Source organism: Gnatocerus cornutus, chromosome 1 (genome assembly GCF_029298725.1).
Source record: "Gnatocerus cornutus isolate USDA-ARS CGAHR chromosome 1, icGnaCorn1.1, whole genome shotgun sequence".
NCBI lineage: Eukaryota > Metazoa > Arthropoda > Insecta > Coleoptera > Tenebrionidae > Gnatocerus > Gnatocerus cornutus.
Window position 1 is genome coordinate 19,287,585 of NC_142233.1, and position 15,576 is coordinate 19,303,160.

The following is a 15,576-nucleotide window of genomic DNA, read 5'->3' on the forward strand; positions in this document are numbered from 1 at the left end:
AGTAATTGCCTCAAAGGGTTATCCAACCAAATATTAAATACATTGTTTTAGGACTACTGTTTACTTAGTTTTTTCTGAAATAAAAAAATATGCCAAACTTTTGCTCATGAAATTTGCAAAAAAAAAATATTTTTTTATTATTGAAGTATTTGGAAAAATTGTTATTTTTTTATTGTGAAAATCATTTATAAATGTAGTTGGATAAAGTATAATTTGATAACAAAACGAAAACAAAATAATATTTCGAAAACCAAATATGACAAACTTTTGCTCTCTACTGTATTATATTTAGGTTCAGTTATTGTTGGCCGCAAAGGAGAATTCAATTATATTCATACATTTTTTATTCACGCAGCAATTTATTAAACACGAATCGTAAAATCCAAATTGACCAAGAACTTGACAGGAAACAGGTGACAGCCAGACTAATTAGTTCTGCCAATTCTTAAAAAACAAAATTTCCTACTTTGAGTTCTTTTATAGATACCTATAAACGACTCCAAATTGAGTACTCTAATGGACCTATTAAAGCGCCAAATTCGAAAAAGTTAATTATAGAACGTGACCTAAAAATATCGTAGAACTACCAAAACAGCAGTTTTGTAGGAACTTCCACGACCTAATAAGAAACTTTCTCGCAAAGTCCCGCAAATTGTACACTATAAAATCACGTCAAAAGTTGCGTTCTACAAGCTTCCGCAGGCCATTGCACCGTTATATAAATTCGAGCTTCTGTTTGTAGCCTCCAACCAATGAAGACATCGCGGTTATTCGTGTATCCAGGTTACCATTAAATTTTTCCCAATCAGAACAATGCTTTAGGCAGTCAAAGTCTATACTTTAACAAACCGCATGTACTTATTTGTTTGGAAAATAGGTTTCCTATAATGGCAATGTTGAACTTGAACCTTTTTAATGCAATTCCTTTAATGATCATTGCAGTGCCGCATAAATAATAAAACAAGAGAAGGGAGGTGGTTCTGTATGATTCACGCAGAATTATATTGACCGGGAAAGGATAAAGCAGGTGATAAAACTGTTTTTATAGTTTCCGTTGAAGTAAAGTTTGAAACCAAAGGCGGAATAATAATAAGATCAAAGTGGTGATTAGGTTCTAGAATTGTTTATGACTGCATGATTCTGAGACTAGAACTAATAATTTTTGGGATCAGATAAGCTAAAAGTGAAGTAAGCAGGCTGTTTTTTTTAACGAGTAGAAAATTGAAGGTTTTTGATCGAAAAATTTCAATGAGTTGTGCAAGTCACATTTTATGATAAATAATTTGGTAATTTTTGGTTGCAAATGAAACATTTTCACGAATATTAATAGTTATTATCGAAACATGAATATTATAGATTCCGTTTCATAATAGCATGTTGGCTATCAATCCATGATAATCGATGTATTTACGAAAATGAAAACACTTCTGAAGACCAAAATCTGAAGATCTCCGTTTATTTATATTAATTGTAGCATACAATACTTTAGGAAATGTTGAAACTGCCGTCAAAAATTGGAAATTTGCAAAACTAACATCCTCGTTCATTATGAATTAGTTAAAATCCTTCTCAAACAAATAGCTAATTTTGTTATTATAACCCTCGTTGCTAAAGGGTAACATAAGTTATGTTTATACTAACGAATTAGAATTCTAACTCATTAGTAAGTTATTAACCACTTTACGTGTTCAAATCGCCATATTTATATGGTTTTTATATGCGTGTATTGGATAAAAACCATTTTGTCCAATAGGTCGTACTAATATGAGATTTTATTTGACAGTTTTAAACTAAAACAGTGGCCTGTAACTTGATTGACACCAGTAATGTTTGTTTTTGATTTTCAGGTTTTAAACCACAAATTCTCAAAACTTATTTTTCTCTATGTTGGAGGTTAACTGCAAATGTCACTTGAAAAATCGAAACCCACATTTGTAATGAGCGGCAAATTACTTTGACATTTCATAGCGACCCTTGATGCTAGAAACATTTGTTGTATAACGCATGACCCAAAGAGCAAGGGAAATTGATTAAGTTTAATAGTATTCAAGAAAGGATAAAAAATTAACAACCAATTCCGAAAGCTTATTCTAGAGACGGAGTAAAATATCCTAGGCAACGAAAGTGTAATGTTCATCTGACCAATGAATGATAGTATGTGTCCACAGTTACCGATTTTCAAATACTGTTCTGCTTCGGAATTGTCTACCGTTTTTCCGTCTTAACTCGATTATTTTTTGAGCAAAAAAATTTTTGTTTCGAAATTTTGGTTCAGAATTGTTGCCTCCATAAGCCTTTTTTGTCGGGCTCACGAGTTCTGGGATCCCATTTTTTTGATGTTACTTTGAAAAATAGTTAAAAAAACATAGAAAAGACCTGTTTTTCAGGTTTATTTAAGATATTACATAGTTATGGTCATAAAGATTTAAAATATATCAGAAAAAACAAGAATAAAAAAAAAGATTAAAATCTATACAAATCATAATTGATTTGGACCGCCTACTTTGATGCGAATTTTTACACTCACAAAAATTCGTGCTTTTCACACTAATTTTGAATGAATTGTACTTGAGCTGTGTAATGGCTTTCATTTTGAGAACAAAAAGATTTAATTCTTGCAATATACTCATAACCTACTTGATTTCTAAATTAAATTTAAAAATTGGTGGACAAACGGTTGTATGGCATACGTGGATTATTGTTATTAGATATTATCACTTATACCACAAATAACTGTTAGGATTATATTTAAATTGCATTAAAGAGTCAAAAAAGAGTGTAATGTCAAAATTAAAAATTTCTGTGCAATAATTTCACGTTCAAATTAATTTGTTATTTTGCACAAAGGCATGGTGTAAAAAAATCGGAAAAATCTTATAAAAAAGTTGCCGAAAACTGTTAACAAGATTTTTGAATCAACAATGCGATCAGTGTGGCATCGTTCACCTGAAACCATAGTTACATTACTCAATCAACAGCAACGTTACTATGGCTTTGAACACTGGAAATTTAACTTGTTGGTGGAAATGTTGCCATTTTCCTAATTTTTTTTTTGGTTCTACTGCGAAACAAAAGAGTGTGGATTTTTTTTAACATTTTTTTGGTACTCTGGTGGACCACCCAATTACTTCCTTTCAAGATGGTGCGCCACTTTCCAGACACTCTGTACGTAAGTAATTCGACGAAACTCGTTTAAATGCAGTTTGAAAATTAAATAACTAAAAGAAAAACGAACAATACCACAACGTTCTTGTAAAAAAATTATGTTGGACATGAAATTTGAGTCAAGACGAAATTTTTTGGATATATTCAATGTCAGGAAATGTGATTGATTCAGCAATTACCTTGGGTTTTCATAAATTGTTTTTTCCTATGTTTATCTCAAATGTTAAATTTTTAATCAAATCTTCGATTGATTGTAAACAACTCAATGCTTCTTTTTGTCAATAGCCAATTTTTTCCACATTTGACAAAGTGGTTCCCTTTATTATAGTTAGTGAAGTCCAGCTCATTACTATCAGGGCACTCTCCTGTGTAAATTTTCTAAAATTCTTGGGTGTAAATCCGGCTTTCAATTCTTTAGGGAGAAAATTAGGGGAAAATTGAATAACGATTTTTGAGGTTAACTAGTTGTCAAAGTTTAGTGTATCAACATCTCACATTAGTTAAGAATTAATCCAAAAGAGAGATTTAAATAAGGGTTAAACAAGTTTTGACAAACTTGCGCAGGACGCTTCTACGCATGTGGCAATTGCTCCAAGGTCAAACGCTTTTTCTGCCAACTGTTTTCGATAAAAATTTCTAGGAAGTACTGCCAACTTTATAGTAGTAATGAGCTCTAGTATAGAAGTAGTTGGTACTAATCTTGTTCCCCACACGTATTTACCCACTCCATTTCAAAATCACTGAATTGTAAGTGAAATTCATTGAAAGCAATGCAAATTATGTCCACGTCACAGCTGATTTTCATACGTAACTTATTTATGAAGGTTTATTGTCAGAAGCAATGCGTCACCCTATTGATTGTTCGCAAAAATCCGAATGCTGTCAAGTTGATAACGCGATTTTTCTCATTTACTTTTTCTTTCCTTATTCTGGCACTGCGAGACTTCTCAGCGTCGACCTCCACAATACTTATGAGAGAAATTAATAAATAATTGTAATAACGATTTCCATTACGATTTGCGTTGCATAATAAAATGCGTATTCCACCAACGCCCCACGATGATAGGCATGCGACAACCTTGACCCGGTTTCTGCTAAAGTTGTTCCAAATAAATACCCACACACCTTTGGGTCAAAGTACTATTGTTTTGACGCGGAGTGTATGTGATGATGTCATGGATTTACATCCGCGGTGAATATCATCCGGTCATAGGTCATTGCACGATGAAATTTCGCCATTTCATGTCAGACAACAAAATAGACTAGTATCAATTTGAAAATAACACGTAGTTTTACTTGTAAACGTTTTTTTTAAGCATTTAATACTTAGTTTTTATGCAATAAAATGGGAGTCATTTGTACCAAGAGTATTAATCGTCGCTTAATCTTGAAAAAACAAATTTAACTTGTCTTTCTTGGTTTCCGGTTGTTAATGTGACAACATATTTACAAGTATTTCAGTACATAGGTATTTGCTCATTTATTATAAATTGCTCTTTCATGGAAGTGATGGATCAAATCACTGGGAACATTAAATTATACGTCTAGTAATACTTATTATAAATACTTCTAATAGCAAAAGTATTTTCACCCTGCACATTCAGTTCTTTTTTGTCAAACTTACATCACTTCACAGATTAATTCTATAGTAGTTCTGTTGGTTTATGGTCTGCATATTGAGGAGTGTGTTAATTTGAACTGTGGGCCTTTTAACATCAATCCTTACATTTGAATTTAATCATTCACTTTGACTTTTTTACTTTTGTTCTCTTATTTACGTGGTGAACACATTGCTTGCACTTGTTGTGTTCGATGATCATCCACTTCCTTTTCATTATTATTATTATTACTTTTTCTACTGGTTCTTCTTTATTCTTCTTCTTCTTCTTCTCAATTTCTCATCCGTTATCTTCAATGGCTAATAGATTTTCAGGGTTTTTCTAAGCAATTTATTTATACATGTTTCAATTTACCGTCCCAAGCTTTTCTCCGTTTTTCATAGTTCCGTTTCAAATAGAAGAAGGTTTTTTGAATTTGTGTAAAATATCTTTGATTCATCACCATTTTTCCTGCAAAGAATTTTTGCTTGATTGAGAGCAAGTTACACATTGATGAATTCCTCCAATTCCTGCGACATGTTCAACAAGAACTGTCATATATGTCCAACTGTCACCAATTTGTGGGAGTATTAGTAATAAATTTGTTTTAGTTATTTTCAGTCCATACTAGCAGGTGCATATTTTATTATAATTTTATATTTTTTATGATTATATCGGTACCTCAGAAGCATAAAGGTTTATTTCCATAAATTACAGTTTCGAGAAAATTCAAAAAACATGTATTCTAAAAACTCACGGTGGTGTAATCTCTTTTCAAATATGCAATTGAAGAGCAAATTGCGAGTTATTGATGACTATTTATTTCAAATCGTGCGCAATAGTCGTAACCTTTAATACAAAAATAATTTTTTGGGCATATTTTTACACTTGGTTTCTTATGCTTCTAAGAAAAATTAGATTATCTAGACTTAAGTCTCACTTAATAATAGAAACTTTAAAAAAAAATACACTGTTTAACTTTAAAAAAAAACACAAATTTCGTTCTTGTGACACCAAAAATGCCGAAATTAATGCGTGTTCAAGTTTTTTTGTAAATTTTTTTTAGCAGCTTGAAATAAAAATTTCTGCTAATTCTTCTTTTCGCTTTAAATTTTTGTAAACTGGCACTATAAATAAGACAGTCAAGAGTGAAAATCTCCACAAATTTCGTTCAAATCGCATAAAATATAAAGAAATTACAGGATCTTAAAAAAAAATGGTGGCAGGTGGCATTTTTGGTCTTAAAACGAAAATTTCTAAAAATTCGACTTTTTGATCTAAATTTTTGCAAATTAGTGATATTACTAAAACAAACAAAAGAAACAACATGCATAAATTTCGTTCCTGTCGCACTAAAAATAACGAAATTACAATGTTGAAAAAAGTTGACATTTTCAGAGTTGTCCAAATAAAAATTTCTAAATGATCTCCTTTTTGGTCTAAATTTTTCTAAATCGGTACTCTTAATAAGACAAGCAAGACTTATAAACTCCACAAATTTGGTTATACTGGCATTAAAAGTGAAGAACTTACAGGTCGTTAAAATTTTTAGTCACATTTTTTGTTGGCTAAAAATCAAAAATTTTTCTTTGCTCCTTGAAATCAAAATTTCTAAAAAATCTCTTTTTCGGTCTAAATTTTTCTAAATCGACACTCTTAATAAGGCAGTCGAGAGTAATAATCTCCACAAATGTCGTTAAAATCGCATAAAAAATAAAGAAATTATAGGATTTAAAAAAAAAAATGGTGGCATTTTTTTTGGTCTTACAACGAAAATTTTGATAGAATGTTCTAATACACCGTTTTTTTAGGTTCCTCAATAATATACTTGCGTTTATCATCAATTTGAGTAACAAAATCACCTCGAAATGTAGACCTGTAAGGAATTGGTTCTTTATGCTTCTAACATGATGTGGTACTTAGTTCCTTAGAGAAACCTAAAATCGTTTGTCTTTCATCTAATGGAGGTTATTTCTCTCTGGCTTAAAGAAGATGTAAAAAGTAATAAAAAACATTATTTAACTCATTTTTCAGAAAAATTGAAGGTAGACCCTAATGCTTCTGAGGTACCGATATTATGCGATTATTAATAAACTTGACAAAAACTTGTTAGTTGCTTGTAGAGCCATCTGTTAATCAAACTTGGCATGTATCCACAACAGATATCCAACTTATCCCTTTCAAATCCTGCTGATGTCTAAATTGCTCCTTTGTAAATCGGTAAATTCTCTGCAGGAAAAATTACCTATAACTTCTGATTACTAAAGTTTCTTTTTTGTAAATCAATAAAATCGCTGAAATCTGTTAACCATTTTATTTCAGCTCCATGTGCATTTTTATCAATTTTTATTTTGTCCATGTTTATTTCAGAGTCTAACTTCTTCTTTGCCGTTTCTTTAATAACATCGAATATGTTTAATATAAGTTTTATTCATTGTTCTGACATTGTTTGAAAAGTAAAGTTGGCAACAACACATAGAAATTTTATCGGAAACAGTTGGCAGAAAAAGCGTTTGACCTTGAAGCAATTGAGACATGCGTAGAAGCTAATAGTCCTGCGCAAGTTTGTCAAAACTTGTTAAATCCTTATTTAAATCTCTCTTTTGGAACTAACCTATGATTAATTCTTAACTAATGTGGGATGTTGATACACCAAACTTTGACAACTTGTTAACCTAAAAATCGTTATTCAATTTTCCCCTATTTTTTCCCCTAAAGAATTAAAAGCCGGATTTACACCCAAGAATTTTAGAAAACTTACACAGGAGAGTTCCACTCCACATATTTAATTATTGGAAGAGATTGGGTCTTGATCATCAAAACTCGAGAAATTCTTGAGTTCAAATGAAGATAGATTTTCTCTAAACCACCGATCAAGAAGACAAAGACCAAGCAATGAAAAAAGGCGAAGAAGTACATACTAGCTGGAGAATTAGCAGCATTCATATACCAAACTTTGCAGTTTGTCATAGAAAAGATGCTATTTCACTAGAAGGTAGATAATCGAGTAAAATTAATTAATAAAACACACACTTTGATGCCTTTATTCATATTTGCTGTTTTCACCATTATTACAAAAGTTTTAGTTAAATTGATATAACCGAAGGTTCAATAGTTGCACTGCTTAATCGAAATTGTTTGCATAAAATGCAATAAATTGGAATGTTAATTTTCTGTATAGACAATTCAAACATTCGACATATTGTGGTACTTTTTCAACTTTCCAAACAGAAAATCCATGGATGGAGTGAGTATGTTATTGACGCTGACCTAAATCAATGTTTTGCGAAAAAGAGAAAATAATGTTAAATGCCGAAGAAAAAAATTTTCAGTAGTCGCGTCGGGTCCGAAGTCGCTGAAATAACAAGGGTTAGGTGTTTGGTGGGCTTTAATGAATATTTATAAGAGCTCTTAGAATCGTATGTCAAGTGTTCAGAAACTCAAAATTGTATTCAAGAATCTCTAGAAAGGCGCACCATTTAAATCACGCAGGAATTGCCTGGTAGCATCAGACAGTCGCGTCGAATCACGGAGCAAAGAACTCCGCAGACAGGTGCTATTGAATCTTGCGTCCTAGACCGCCCTCTTCGTGAATATTCCCAACCCCTAGGTCGCCGGCCTGCGTAAACGGTTATCAAATGAAGATAATTTTTTGACGAGTCAGCATGATTAGGTACTTGGTGCAATGCCATCGTCAATTATCGTTTGGAAAGATAAATCAATAGCGAACATCTTGCATGTTGTGGCTTGATTCAACAGGTTTTAACATAAGATTATGGAAAAACATGCGATCGTGGATTGTGTAGGAGGAAACCTGCTGATTCATGTTTTTAACATTGTTTTAGAAACTAATGAATTTCTAAGGTGGTGAAGGTTTGCGGCTGTTCATGTTTAATGACAACGTGTGGTTGGAAAACCAATCTAAGTTTGCATGTTGGCTATTCAGTTACTAGAAATTTATTATTTTTTTTAAAATGTGACTTCGTTACGAGATTCTCTTTTTTGTTCGAACTTTTTATTACTTTTATGTTTTATTAATGGAGTCTGAGAACTATTATACAAGGTGTTTATGAATGTTTCTAGCATCAAGGGAGGTTTTGGAATTCCTGTCATGCGCTATTTTGCCGCTTTGTTTTTATAGTGAATATAACTATGTTCACAATTATTTCAAATGTCACTTACGTCTACAAGTTTTCAGTTACGGTTTTGTGTCAAAATTTTAGATTTTCAGGCTTCAAAGCACAACTTGAACAGTTTGTTTTCAAAACTAACTTTGTTCAATGATTGAGGTTAACTACAAATGTCAGTTGAAAAATCTAAACCCACATTAGTAACGAGCGGCAAATTTATTTGACATTTCATAGCCACCCTTGATACTAGACACATTTATAAACACCTTGTAGCTTCAAAATGAAAACATCGATTGCAATAAGGCGATTTTCCTATGGACATTTCAGCTCTGTAACTTTGATATCAGAACTCTAATGTGTATAATAAAATACTCTTATTGCAATCGATAGTCTAGGTCAGTAACGAATTTTAGTTCCCCCTGAAAAGGTTGTAAAAACTTTATTGTTATAACTTTTTGTTGAATAGAATACTATTTATAAACTATTTTTGTGGTGATATTTCAGAAAACTTAATTCTCTTTGAAGCCTGAATTGAGTTACTTTTTATAGTTGGATGTCTGCATTGTGAAACGCGTTTTCTTCGTGTAATTTGGCTTTGTCGATACTGTATACGTCAAATTAAATAGAAAAGTTTGTGAATATACATACTATATAGAAAACTGTAGAAGCATAATTTCTTTTATTCTCAATTAAATTTTAATGAATTTTTTCTAACATTGATGAACTGTTTTAACTAACATTTTTTGCACTTTTCCATTAGTGGATTAATAGTAGATTTTGTTATACGGCAGAAAAGTGCTACTTTTTGTCGAGCATTTAAATTGCAGTAGCGAGGCGAAACGTAGCGTAGCCGAGCGTATGCAAAATTGCGAGACAGCAAAGCCACTTTTCGGCCAAATGCAATGACAATGAGTGAATGCAAATTGAACTAAAAACATGGATGGCTATGCATGTAGTTGTCATTGATGACATTTACTGTGAAAAATATTGGTTTCAAAGAGTTTTAAAGTTAAGATTGTGCAAGTGCCATACAAAATGTAAGTCTCAAATAGTAACCGTCACAAAAAGTACTTTTTATGCCTAGGCAGCAAAAGTGTTTCCATGTCAACAAGCGCTTTTCATTACTTATAACAAAATTGCCCACTGTACTGTCTAAAAACGACTAAAAAATAGTGACTTTTTGTGACGTTTGGAGAAAAAAAACCTTTTATTCACATCACGGAAGAGACATTTTGTGTGATATTTAATTGTCACTTTTTTATTTCGATTAATTTGAGCTTGTAATTGTAGACAATTATACATATATGTTTGCGTTTAATTCACTTTAAAAAGTATTCTTGTGTGGATAAAACGTTGTCTTAAACACGTATACAATAATTTTGTTTCAAATCTGTCACACTCATAACATAACATTTAAATATACGAAAAGTAAAACCTAATGAAAGCTTATTTTTCATATTGAGTATTCGGTGGTGCATTATTATATGGAACTTTAATATCGAAACTGCAAAATTTACTTGCATAACAGATGATTTTATTTTTACATACATATCATGTAAGCCACAAAATTTTTGTTTGGAGAGTAGGCCATGAAAGAGAGAGACAAACATAGAAGTCATGTCGGAGTGAAATTTTGTTTTTGATATAACCTCAATTTTTTGATGAAAATATGTAACATTACGAGGTGCAAATAAGAGAAAATGTATCGTGTGTCTCTGCAAAATCAATAATGTATTGAAAACTAACTGAAATTAAATCAAATGACAAATGTCAAACTACTGTCAAATTTTTTCTCGACTTACGTAAATTTTGTCAAAGCCTACCATAAATAAAAATTTTGTGGATCACACGTTATTTCAATTTGTATGCATTTTTTCTATCATTCATTCTCTTTCTATTGTTTGCATTATATTGTCAAAACCAGATGTGCTCCCTCAAACAGCTTGTTTTCTTTTGAAGATTAAAATTAAATTAAATTCGATGATATTTTTACGCAACAAACACATAATTCAACCTTTGGCGAATAAAAAATAAATCGAAAAATTTCACATCTGATTGCTGTAAAGAAATCGTTACAAAAAAAAAACAACAGAACATTGTTTGCCACAATTACAAGAACATTGCAGGGCGAATCGTATTATTATTATTTGTGTTCTTATTTTATTATCACCCGATGAATCTCTTTGGATTATATAATTAGCATAATTTGCTTGGACTTATAATGAACGGAAGCAGCAAAAATCCTTGGAAAAAGTCTGGGTAATGATGAATGGGTTTTCTGTGTTGTTATGCATGGATTTTTTGAAAATAGTAGGAAGATTAAGTTCGGATAATGACGACATTACTCAACTCAAGCCATAGAGATGTAAAATCGGGTGATTTCACAAATAAATTTAGTGCTAAACAAGGCATCGATTAGTATTCATGAAAATTTTCCTACAGTTATCTGACCGTTTTGATAAAAGAGACGTTAGTATATATTGTCTTCCTTTGTAGCCATTACGACCTATCACACCATAAAGTCGATTCTAAATGTGACATTTACTTTAATGTTTTATTACTTTGAACAGTAACACATACTATTGTCGAAGCAATGTATTATTTAAAATAAGTGCTTATATACAGAGTGATTCTTATTAATATTAATCATAGACGGCTCTGCAAATTTTGACGTAGGGCGTAGTGCAATTCGCTGCTAGTTGAACGTGTTACACATAAGCGTAGAATTGACGGGGGTTAGGGTGCATGTATTATTTAATTATTTTTCGGCAATATTGCACATTGAACTACTGCTACTTGTTACGCACCATTAATGCGAACTGAAATGATGCAAATCTAGTGTAGTCAAAGCACATTTTGGACATTTAAACTGAATTTGTTTTACCACGAAATGTTACCATATGATACGCCAGTGGGCTCCAACTTCGCTGTCACTGATCTGTCATCTGTCAAGTCAGGTGTGAGTGTTCGATTTACGGATTGCGGTTGTTACAAAACACATGAACACTTTTTGTGAGCGTGTCTCATTGTTATACCAGGTGACAAATAACAAAACAACGTCCACCGCTGCAGAGCACGCAGTTTTTTTTAACCTGAGCAAAATCGCATGGTGTAAGAAAACACATGTCCAAAAAATGTCAACGCACCTTTGATTAATATTACCTTCACATTGACCGTTGTTTTTGCTCTTGTTGTTGACATCTCTGGTAAAGTTACTACTCGAGTTACTATAAATCTTTTTATGTTTCAGGTCACGGCAAAACTCACCGAGATGCAGCCAGCGTCCAAGCAACACACCCAATCCCAGCAGCGTGCGGTCTTTACTACTTCGAAGTGAAAATTGTTAGTAAAGGTCGCGATGGCTATATGGGCATTGGTCTTTCTGCCCAAGGCGTTAACATGAACCGATTACCAGGTAATACAAGTACGTGGAAACGTAGCAATCGATGTATCCTTAATGAGGTGGAGTTCTTCTAGGTTGGGACAAACAATCTTATGGGTATCACGGTGATGACGGCCATTCTTTTTGTTCATCTGGTACTGGACAACCATATGGACCCACGTTCACCACAGGAGATGTTATTGGATGTGGTGTCAATCTTATAGATAACACTTGCTTTTACACGAAAAATGGACACCATTTAGGCACAGCCTTCACAGACTTACCTGTAAGTCGTGAACAAGGGACGGAGGCGCTGTTGTACACAAATTGTAACATATTTGTTAAGAAAGGATTATTTTTACACGCGAAGCAAAGGGGCTAATTTTGAATTAGGCGTGACTGTAGCTCGGTTTCATTGGGATTTACGGTACGCCACTTTAAAATTAATTTTATAAATTAGTACTGACAGGTAAATGTCTAGTCAAATCTAAATTTGTCTAAGAGAAGTATATTTTTCTACAAAATGGGCTAATTTAAGTTAAATCGCATATTATTATACCTTATTTGACACATGAAGTGATCATTATTATTTGTAAACGAGTAGCCTTGCAAATTTATTTGTTAGTCGTTGATAGTTTCATACAGAGCCGGTAACTTCCATACACAATACTTGAAATTTAAATTAAGTTAATCTTAAAACTAATTTAATGATTGCTGACATTTTAACATGATGTTAAATTTTTCATCTACATTATTTAGATATTTCATTTAGTTTTGGTAAATCGGATGATAAATGTATTTTTTTTTTAAAGACATTCGCATTTCAAAATAGATTTCATTTTAAAACGTTAATATTACAAGGAACAGAAACAACAATTTTTTAATCAAATACATATTTTGAACTTTCAGGTGACTCAGAAAGAATTTTTATTTAATCACTTATTACTGCACTTAATCCGTAGCATAAATTAAATAGCTAATGAAATATCATTAATTCTGTGGCCCCTTTATTTTTCCAGATTTTAAATTCAGCAAAACTAATTTTAGATCAATATAGGGTGTAATGAAATAATTCCACCAATACAAATGGTAAAACGAATGACAAGTTTTTCAAGTGGATTAAAGGCTCTTTTAGAGGAAAGCGAGAAGTATGTCGTATATTAAAACACGAGTTTTTTTATACTATTTTTTTCTAATTTGTTTATTAATTTCAATTTGTTATACAAAATTTTCCGCCGTTGCTATGGTAACTCATCTGATAACGAAAACATTAATGTTTTAACATTAACGTTAATGCACTCAAAACGCATGCGAAAATAAAGTCCGTTTTTTAAAAAAAAAACACCAACACCGCAATCTTTCCCTGCATTACAACCGGCAACGTTGCCTGGGGAGATTTTTGGTGAGAAAATAATTGTCAAATTTTTGACATTTCTGAAAATTACGCAGTGTTTCCGTTAAAAACGTTTGTTTTATAACCTGTTGGATGGCAAATCAAAGTATTAATTAGTGAAAAGAGTCGGCTCAGCCTGAAAGGACGTTTTGTGTGTACAAATTGTCAATTAGGCAACTAACCTATTTGGTTTTATCACCAAAAAGTCACCACCGACGACGTTGCCGGTTGTAAAGTGGTGGGAGAGTGCGGTGTTGCTGTTTTTTTTTTTTTAAACTCTGTTACTACAGTAAATTAAGAAATATGTTTTTGCGAAACATTACAGAAGTGAACAAGAATTTTCATTCGTAGATGATGTTTAGTTGTTAGAGAATATAGATGACATTACCTTCAGTTCTCGGAAAAGTACATTGTGAACCTATATTATCTACCTACCGTATAATCAAATAAAAACTGAGGTGAAGCAAGCGTTGGAATTTGAAATAAATTTTTTATTAATAAACAGCAGTGCTGCCAGCATGTCAAAATGATGTAGTGCTCAGGATTCGCCTTTTTAATCATTTAGCTAGTACGACAGGAGTGTAGTACTGACTATTTTAGACTTTTAATCCAGTGCTCAATCGCTTACTTACGACCTAGAGAAGATTATGCCAAAGTATTTCAATGACATGTCACCTTGTTTATAAAACGCTAACTTTAGATTTTTTGATATATTTTTATTATTTTCAAAAGTTTATCGTAAGGACAAACGTTAAACGTATCGCTTTTAATTATTGTGATATTAAACATAGTCAAGCCATGCGAAATGACTATTTTTAAGAGCATGTCGCATGACAAAAAGTCACAATACAGTAAAATTTGCATACATTAACCGTAAATCTGCATCAACTGTACTTGTTGAAACGTGATTTGCTTCTTATTTAATTAGTAGATAACATATCTACTGCAGTGTGTTTCATATTCAAAGTTTTTGCTAAATTATAAGTAATTTTAGAGAATATTATATACACAAGCGCTTCATCATTGTGCAAAAAAAAATCTGATGGAGAATTTTTATTAAAAGGAGACACTACATAATTAGTATATCTACATATAATTTTATAGATAACGATGAGGATAATTACATTTAATAAGATCTTTGTTGCAATTATTCGCAAACATACCTACAGTCTTGTGAAACATACAAAATCAACTTTTTACAATTTTTTTACAATAATTTTATTGTTTTATCGTGTACGCGTTTCTTGAACAGATTTTAGTTCAAAAAATACCGCTTAATGAGTCTTTCTATGCTTATTTCTTTATTTAAGGTTGGAATCGTGATGAATTACATTTTGAAATTTTAAGATGACAATGTTGGCATCATTGTCTCTCCAGAATTTGACATTGTAAATTTGTATATGAAAATTGCTGTATATCAAGGTTATGTAGTTAATCAGTGCTTAAATATGTTTCAAGTGAAGTCAGATTTGACTGCTGTTTAAAAACCCTAACAAACAAATTTAATTCCGACACATTACATTGCATCATTTGCAACACAATAAAAAATTTAAAATTTGGGTGGATATTTGCACCCTAAACCAACTGTAGATATAGCATTGTAAGATAGACGTTTAAAAAGTGATAACTTGTGCTTTTTATACTTTTATCTTAAATAATTATTTTTAAGAGAAATTTTTATTATCGACTCAATACGTTCTAAACAAGATTAGTTTTTAACTTAGGTATATAACAGTAGGGACCGATTTATAAAAGCTAAGTTAAATCTTTAATTTCGATCAAATACTTAAGATCATGTTAAGTGTGATCGTTTTCCCAATCAAAAGTCAGCTATAATCAAATTCGTTTCTAGATTAACTTAATTTCAATTTCAAGTATTGTGTAAACTGGCCCTAATACTAATACACT

The 15,576-nt window shown here is 31.8% G+C and overlaps 1 protein-coding gene across 4 annotated transcripts in view; it reads left to right on the top strand.

Annotated features, from left to right (window-relative positions):
• RanBPM (Ran-binding protein M) overlaps window positions 1-15,576 on the top strand; it is a 56,317-nt gene that overhangs the window by 27,490 nt on the left and 13,251 nt on the right. For 2 of the 4 annotated variants that reach the window (XM_088050182.1, XM_088050186.1), the window contains exons 2-3: window positions 12,144-12,308; window positions 12,356-12,561. In XM_088050182.1, the coding sequence (XP_087906308.1) occupies window positions 12,144-12,308; window positions 12,356-12,561 (371 nt within the window). Of the gene's footprint in view, window positions 1-12,143; window positions 12,318-12,355; window positions 12,562-15,576 lie in introns of all 4 variants that reach the window. The other 2 variants (XM_088050183.1, XM_088050185.1) reach the window with 2 other exon arrangements.